At 46.0% G+C, this 8092-nt stretch overlaps 1 protein-coding gene across 1 annotated transcript; it reads left to right on the top strand.

The window, feature by feature from the left end:
* The first annotated feature begins 1210 nt into the window (after positions 1-1210).
* Positions 1211-7135, top strand: ky (kyphoscoliosis peptidase). The gene is made up of 7 exons (XM_023396315.2): positions 1211-1266; positions 2226-2809; positions 3490-3604; positions 3776-3893; positions 4540-4731; positions 4939-5129; positions 5312-7135. Exons 2-7 carry the CDS (start codon positions 2246-2248, stop codon positions 6637-6639), a joined length of 2508 nt encoding a protein of 835 aa, XP_023252083.1. The 5' UTR covers positions 1211-1266; positions 2226-2245; the 3' UTR covers positions 6640-7135.
* Positions 7136-8092: the final 957 nt, after the last annotated feature.

The raw sequence follows: 8092 nt of genomic DNA, 5'->3' as shown, positions 1-8092 counted from the left end.
TGCCTCATTTTAATTTTATATTTCAATTGTTTCTCCTTTATCTCTTGTTGTGTATTAATACCACGTGCTTTTAGAAATAAATTCAAACAGCTGTGCAGCAGAGATATCATCTTCGTCTTCCTTGTCAAAACCTGGCAGCCAATTTACCCACAATGCAAACTTGAGCCAGTTCGGTTGGAGATTTGGGTGTTATGCTAGTAGTGGTTATAGCCTTTTTTTTTCCAGAATCAAACTTGTAGTTTACAGTATCTGTAGTACAACCCCAAGACTTTGTTGAATTAGTGGAGTTCCCCTTTAAGAGCCAGATAATTTTTTTTTCTCAGCAGTTTATAGAAAAAAAACTGAAACACAGCAGGTGGCCAAAGACACGGCTCCATATTATCTTCATAATGCTGCAGCTTGAATCAGTCACTGCAGATGTGTTGTTAGTTTTACATTTGCCTTCTCCGTGAACACGTGCCACATCATGAACCGTAGATGCTGTAAAGCTGTAAAATGTATTGTGACATTGACGCAGGTGAAACCGGCCTGTGCCAATTAACCGGATTAGAACTTCTTTGGAACGTGCGGCTACTAATGCAACTTCATACAATCTCTAATCCAATAAAAGTGATCATCGTAGATTCAGACCGGTGCTTTCCACAATGCAAATGTGATGGTGTGTGTGTGTGTGTGTGTGTGAGAGGCAGAGAAACAGAGGTGACTAAAGTGGTGACTAAACCCTTCTGTCCTTTTCTTTGAATGTCCAACTCTTCGCTGAATCTGACCCCTGCATCGCACCCCGACACGTGCTCAGGCACCCACCTTCCCAACCAACCAACCCGCCGCTCCACCCGCCCATCGGCGCCATTCAAATGCACAATACATACGGACACATGCCGGCGTGCACGTGCGTTCACACTCACTCCTGTGCCCAGATATGCCGCGGCACTGTATGCACCGATTATCATCAGAACATACATCTGTAAGCAACACACAGTCTCTCTCTCTCTCTCACACACACACACACACACACACACACACACACACACACTTACAAATACACACATACAGACGTCACACTCCTCAGTTGGGGCTTACTCTATTGGCTGGTCTTAACTGCTTTGTAGTATTTTTAGGTCTGTTATTCTGGGGCCTGTCCTGGCAGGCCACTGGGAGAGTATATAAGCCTCCCCCTGCAAGTGGGGACCACTGAGAACACACAGTGGAAACATCTCTGCCCAACACTCCAGCAAACATCCAGCAGGCATTTTAAATCCTCTCAGGGTGAGTAAAAGCCTCCGTGACTTTTAGGGATGTTGCAATGGTTGAACGTACCTCGACTGGCTTCACCCACCTTCTCTTTTGTGAGTGTAAATCAGTATTTTGAACCTGTAGATTTATCAGAAACACTGAAGGAAGTATCAGTGATGTAGAAAGGTGAAAATGCTATTTGAGTTTTTGCAGGGAGATCAGTCGTATTCTGGAAAAAAATCATGTTTCTTATTTGTCATGCTTTTATTTTATCACTGGATTTGGATTTACTCCAACATGAGTGGGGGATACCTTTCAATATCCTTTAGGGCCTTCACTTTAGTCACACTCCAGGAAGGTCAGAGGTCAGGGTCAGCTGCAGCACGGTGCCCGCGGAGCTGATAGGACTTAGTGGTCTGCTGAAGGACACTTGAATCTGTGCAGATAATTGCCAAAGCAGGGCTTCAGCCCGGGTCACCGTGCCAACCTGCTGTCCCTTTGAAGAAAAAGAAAAAAGAATTCATTTTTCAACAAATCGCAAAGTTTCAGGCAGAATATGTTCACACATGTTGCTTATTTTTGAGACGTGTTGAATATGGTCATCAATCTGCAGGTTCATCACATACAGGAAGTTATAAGGTCATACTCATCTGGTGAAGGCTTTGACTTTCTTTGCGCTGCTGGCCGTGACAGTGACTAATGATTCCAACCTTTGCGTTCATTTATGGTCATGAATAGACATGATATAATTGCCAATTCATCACTGTCTTAGACAGAATGTACTGTAAGGAATATACTTTCTGTTTTACTGAGTGCAGTATGTGCAACAGTGCCATGGATCTTTTGTGATCGGTTCCCACAACAGGCGCGTTTCATTTTAAGCTACTGAGCAAAGTGCTGAGGATTTACCTGCTCACGGGATTAAGCTAAAAATAGCAGAAAGAAAAAATGGCTACTGTCTTTTGAATGTTCCCTGTCTTTTCTCTGGTTAGGACGCCATGCTCCCAGCATAATGTCAGCTGAAGTTGCGATTCAGAAGTTTTCCTTCCCCTTCTCCTCTGCGCTGAGCCTTTCTCAGCACGATGAGGTGACCCAGAAGGGATGTGTCCAGGTGAAGGCCCTGGAGCTTCGTGACCTCCAGGAGAAGAAAATCCTAAGCAAACCAAGCCCTGATCCAGTTATCGGGGCTCTAGCGCATAAAGAAAATCCAGCCCATGAGAGTCTGGCGCCTTCTCCGGCTGCCCAGGTCCTGCTCTGTGCTGAAGCCTCCCACAGCGCCGTGCTCTCCAGACGAAGTACGTTTGAGAAACTGACGGTGGAGAGTGAAGATCAACGTCCCGCGGCAAAGAGACAACTGTCGTCCGAGAGCGCGGCCAGGACCATCACTGTGGTGAAGAAGAGCGCAGTGAGGAAGGAGGCGGAAGAACAGAGGCACTTGAAACCGAAAACGCACCTGGGTCAAAAGGTGACACCGTGCGCTGCAGCGACCGGCAAGAGGAAGCGACGAAAGGACCTTTTCACCAACTCTGAGGTTTTCCACAGAGTTGATGAACATGTTATCAGGGCAGGAGCGGAGGTGAGGACACTCACAGTACAATACACATTAGTATAACATGTTAACATCTGCCTGCAAAGAGCAAATTTACCTGCAATTTACTTTTTACTGATAAAAACAGAATCTTTATTCTCAACAGCGACTAACAGCGATTCATGATTCACCTGTTCAGCTGCACACAAACACCAGTTTCTAGTCAGTCACCCCTTTACTTCATCCATACTCAAGCTCTCGATGTAAAGAGGTTAAAGGAGCGGGCGGATCAGGCAGTCTAAATAAGAGGACATCTGCAGCAGGATAAAACTGAACCAAAGCCAAGTAGGAGCAACAAAAACAAAACCACAACAGACAGGGGTCTTTGTGTCCCTGAGCTCTGCAGGAAAAACGTTGAGGAATGATAACATCTAGTCATCTACTGCAACAACACCAAAACAAATACCACAGCTCTTAGGTAGACCGCACATCCTTGGTAACCTGGTTTATTCAATGCACTAAAAAGCACTGAAAAACTCACTGGCAAATAGGATGATGATGATGTAACATGAAGAGGAGAAAAAATAAAAAACTGTGGCAGAGGTTTACTTAAAGTTTTTGCTGCTGGCTGAATGTAAAAACATGAAGACTCCATCGTTGAAGACTATTTTATCTAACTGTGAATATCTTGTGTGTGTGTGTGTGTGTTGTGTGTGTGTGTGTTGCAGCTAAAGGAAAAGTGTGTGTATGATGTTAAGACGATAGTGCAGAGCATCACACAAGGAGCCAGGAACGAGCTGGAGAGGCTTCGTGCCATCTGGGTCTGGCTGTGCCACAACATCGGTGGGTTTACTGAGCTATATATAGATATACATATATATCTATATATAGATATATATATTTGCATATAAAATCCCAGCATTCTGGAATATAGAATCATGGATTTTAGGATTGTTAGTCCATTTGCGCTGAAGAGCAGATGTCATATTTACAGCGTGTTGTTTGTTTCCACAGAGTACGACGTGAGCGGATACCTCGGCCGCTCGGAGAAGCTGAGCTCCCCAGAGGAGGTGATCGCGGCCGGTCGGGGTGTGTGCTGCGGATACTCCAACCTCTGCACAGAGATGTGCAGGTAAACACAGACATGAATTACACTAAAAACACCAAGGGAAAAATACTCCATCACTTGCTGAACCAAACAACTGGGTATGGCTGTTAATGCAGCTTTAGTTTTCACCTGTTGCACTGAACCTCATGTTAGAAACTCTCAAAACTTCCATCATGTTATTTAGAAAAATGAAATAAAAGCAGACAGGGTGTCAACTGAGACCGATTTCAATTTGCAAATCACATTAATTATCAAAACTGCATTAATGGTTGTTTTTGGTCACTTGGTGGCAGCAGAAAAAAGCTGGAAGTCGTTATGGTTAATGAGCATACACCACACATGGACATTACCATTCATTTGTAATTAAATTTGTAATTTAATTACAAATATAAGCCTGATATTCACTATTTTGTTTGGCTTTATTCAGGCGTCCAACCATTCATTCATCCATCATTATAAACTCAGACACAGCTCAGCACATCTCTCTCTCTCTCTCTCTCTCTCTCTCTCTCTATCCACATTCTCTCACCCATTCATTCATTTAGTTTTCTGCTGCATTCTGGGTACTCGACCCCCTCTTAATTCAAGGACAACCTTGAGTTTGGGTTTTAAGGACAAAGGAAGTAAAACAAGCGGCAGTGAATGCTCTGTTCTGGTTTGTTACTGACAGAGAGTCGGGCCTCGAGTGCCAGGAAGTGCCAGGTCACAGTAAGGGCATCGGGTACCGTCAGGGCCAGAGCCTCAAGAACGTGAAATCTGATCACCTGTGGAACGCTGTGCTTCTCGGAGGACAGTGGTTCCTCCTGGACGCCTGTTGGGGAGCAGGACGAGTAGATATGGAACACGAAAGCTTCGTTAAAAGGTTTGAAAAGGGAATTTTTCTGTGAAATGAGTCCAAATGGGGAATCTGCATCCTGTCGTTTTTAACTGCAAACAATCCTGTGAAATCTCCACATCACTGCAGTCATGACAAGTTTAGTCAGTTTGGTCTTTTATTTTTTTATACACCCAAAACCAGCAGCGAGTTGAGTCTCAAACCATTCTGCTCTCTCCATCTGCTGCCTCCAAGGTTCGATGATTTCTATTTCCTGACGGACCCAGAGGAGTTCATAGATTCACACTTCCCTGATGAGGAGAAGTGGCAGCTCCTGGACCGGCCCATTCCCCTGGAGGAGTTTGAGAGGAGGGTCTTCAAGACCTCGGCCTTCTTCACCATGGGGCTCAGGCTGATTCAGCCTCATCACTTTCACATCGTCACAGGTCCGGCCTCAGCTTTGTGCACATCCCCTTATCCAAGACCGAAACAGTGCTTGTTATTTTTTGAGAAATATAAAAACTAATTCAGCTCATGAAACTTACATTCAACATCCTTTTTCTCTGTTTCCAGTAAAACAAATGGATTAAAAATGTTTTTAAAAATCTCCTCTTGATTTCCTCTGTAGATGGAGGCGAGGCGAACGTGTCCCTCGGCTTCTCCAGACCTGCAACTTTCACCTACGAGATCACACAGCACCAGGACCTCCTCCACTGCGGAGCTTCAGAGCAGAAGGAGTCCAGCAGCTCCTCCTTCGGCCTCCTAACGGTCTCCCATCGCAGCATGAAGCTGCAGCTCCTGCCTCCTGCCAGCGGCACATATGACGTGAAGGTGTTTGCCAGACCCGAAGCGGCCGTCACACCTCTGACCTGGGTCTGCTCCTTCACAGTCGAGTGTCACACCCCCCGGGCCATGGAGGAGATCCCAGAGAACCCCTTCTTGTCTTGGGGCCAGCAGCCCGTTGCGGGGTCTCTGGGCATCGCAGGCAGCAGTCAAGGCAGCGAGGTCGCAGAGGTGGAAGAAGGCGTCTTTGAGTTGGCGTTGAAGACGTCCAGGCCTCTGATGGTGCTGTGTGAACTGGTCCACCCACAGCTGGAAGCTGCTGTAGCCAAGCGCTGCCTGGCAACGCAGATTCAACCGGATGCCCTGACCTGCCACGTCCTGTGCCCCTCGCACGGCTTCTACCGCCTCTCGGTGTTCGTGCGGGACTACGAGAAACCAGAAGCCAAGTTCCAGAACGCTGCCAACTTCCTGCTGCACTGCAAGGGGAAGGTGGTCGGACTGGAGGAGCTCTTCCCTCCTAACTTGGGCTCGGTGTGCGGCCCGGGGACCCGCACACTGGAGGCGGGGCTGTCCAAATTTAGTCATACGGCGGCGCTGTTGAGCACGCAGCAAGGCAAGTGTAACGTCACTTTCCACAACCAGCGGGACCTCGAGCTTCACACTGTGCTCAGCAGAGAAGAGAACAAAACGGCGGCTATTCCGCTTTCACGCCACCTCTTCTGCACGTACACAGACAGCAAGGTGACGGTGAGCGTCAGCCTCCCTGGTGCCGGGGTGTACCGGCTGGGCCTGTATGCCAGGATCGCCCCTGGTGGAGATTTCAACCCCATGTGTGACTTTGTTCTGAGGAACAGCTGCGATCAGCCGGGACCTGCGTTCCCCTGCGTCTACTCCGCCTGGAGGAAGGGCTCCGTGCTCTTTGAGCCTCGCGTGGGCCTGCTGGAGCCCCTCTCCTGGGTCCGCTTCAGGGTGAGGGTCCCCGGGGCCCAGAGGGTGAGCGTGGTGGGAGAGACGCGGACTGATCTGAAACTGAATAAGAGCAGAGTCTGGGAGGGCGAGGTTTTCAGCGGGAACGGTCTCCAGCAACTGAAACTGGCCGCCTGCTCGGGGGAGTCCGGTGACATGGCCGTTTTAATGACCTTTGACATCAAGCAGTTGGAGAGAGAAGTGTGAAATCGAGACCAGATGGATAGTTCTCTGAATATAGCTTTTCACTGCCTAATGAAGTTATTGATATGGACTAATGCAAATCAGACTGGGGTTGAAAATATTTGCATAAATTCAGACTGTGAGCCATAATCTTTCAGGTGTAACTGCATCAACACAACACATAGGGAACCAGGTTACTGCCAGTCATAATAAGATGTAAGAAAATCCACTTTGATCCTGTAAATGTGTGAAACTTTGTAGCAATGACGTGATATACAAATGCAATACCAAACATTTTTTGGGGATCTTTTGAAAGCTGTTATTTGATCCAGGTAGTATTCAGTATTAAAAACCCTTCAGGTTTGACAATGGTGCTCAGCTGTGGTGCTAAGCCAAGATATCGTACGGATGATCCAGAGTGCATTTGTGGCTTATTATTATGTTTTGAGCAAGTCAATGCGCTTTATGAAATGATGGTTGTCAAAAGGCGTGCAATAAAAAATATACTGTGAAAACAATATCTAAATCTGGAAGACTTTTTTGTTTTCACCTGTGCAGCAACATTGCAATTTAATTTTTCACAATAAAAGCATCGATTTAGACTCAGTTATCTTTAAACATTTGTTTTAGTGAAGTATAACTTTAAATTGTTAAATTGTTAATGCACCTAAATTATTTTGATTATTATCTATATAAAACATACCTACCACTGGGTGCACACGAGCTTATTACGTAGAGACTACATCCTAATTTTCATATTACGCTGTTTTTTCAGTGAGTATTGGAAATAAAAATAAATAGATAAAAACCGCTGAACCTTTCTGTTTTATACTGACAGGAAGTGAAACAAAACACCAATAGATGTTAAAAAATCTGTGACCTTTGAAATCCACTTGAACTTTTAAATTGAAAATACTCAGATTTAACACATTTACAATTTAACAAAAGTTTAAAAAGTAAATTGCAGCTGTGAGAAATTCCATTTTATCGTTTGTACATCGCCTTAGTGCCAAGTGCTCCAAAACACTTTTCTAGCATGAACAAAAAAAATTAGTTTTAGCGAGGCGTAGCTAATAAACTGCCAGTTGAGTGTGCGTCGTAGCTGACAACAGAAAACTCAAACTTGTTGTCCCATGCAGCTGGAAACAGTCGAAAGCGCCAGAGGGTCAAGGCTGGACAAGACTTGACAACTGCCCCACAGTCCCACCAAGTAAAAGTGAGCAAATCCAGCAGTGTACAGTGCACTATTGTTGCGGTGACCTGGGCCCACTCAGCGGGCTTTGGCAGACGCCAGTGAGAGTGATGAGTGTTTACATGTGGCTGTCATAATAGCCCACAAATAGCCCGAGCTCACTGCCTCAGTAAAAATACAACAATAGAGGGGCGGGGAGGAGAAAAAGGGCAGTTAATGGTGGAAGTGATATGGTAAGAGTGTGTTTTAAGTGTATCTGGGTGGAGTGAGGAGGGGGGGGGGGGG

Source organism: Seriola lalandi, unplaced genomic scaffold (genome assembly GCF_002814215.2).
Source record: "Seriola lalandi dorsalis isolate HSWRI2012SDOR001 ecotype SW California unplaced genomic scaffold, Sedor1 jcf7180002054976, whole genome shotgun sequence".
Taxonomy (NCBI): Eukaryota; Metazoa; Chordata; class Actinopteri; order Carangiformes; family Carangidae; genus Seriola; species Seriola lalandi.
Note: the sequence above shows the minus strand (reverse complement) of the source record. Positions and strands in the feature narration are given on the sequence as shown.

Coding starts and splice junctions, on each gene's coding strand:
- ky (XM_023396315.2), top strand. CDS start 2,246: ATGTCAGCTGAAGTTGCGATTCAGAAGTTTTCCTTCCCCTTCTCCTCT. Junction 2,810..3,489: donor TTATCAGGGCAGGAGCGGAG/GTGAGGACACTC, acceptor TGTGTGTTGCAG/CTAAAGGAAAAGTGTGTGTA. Junction 4,732..4,938: donor CACGAAAGCTTCGTTAAAAG/GTTTGAAAAGGG, acceptor GCTGCCTCCAAG/GTTCGATGATTTCTATTTCC.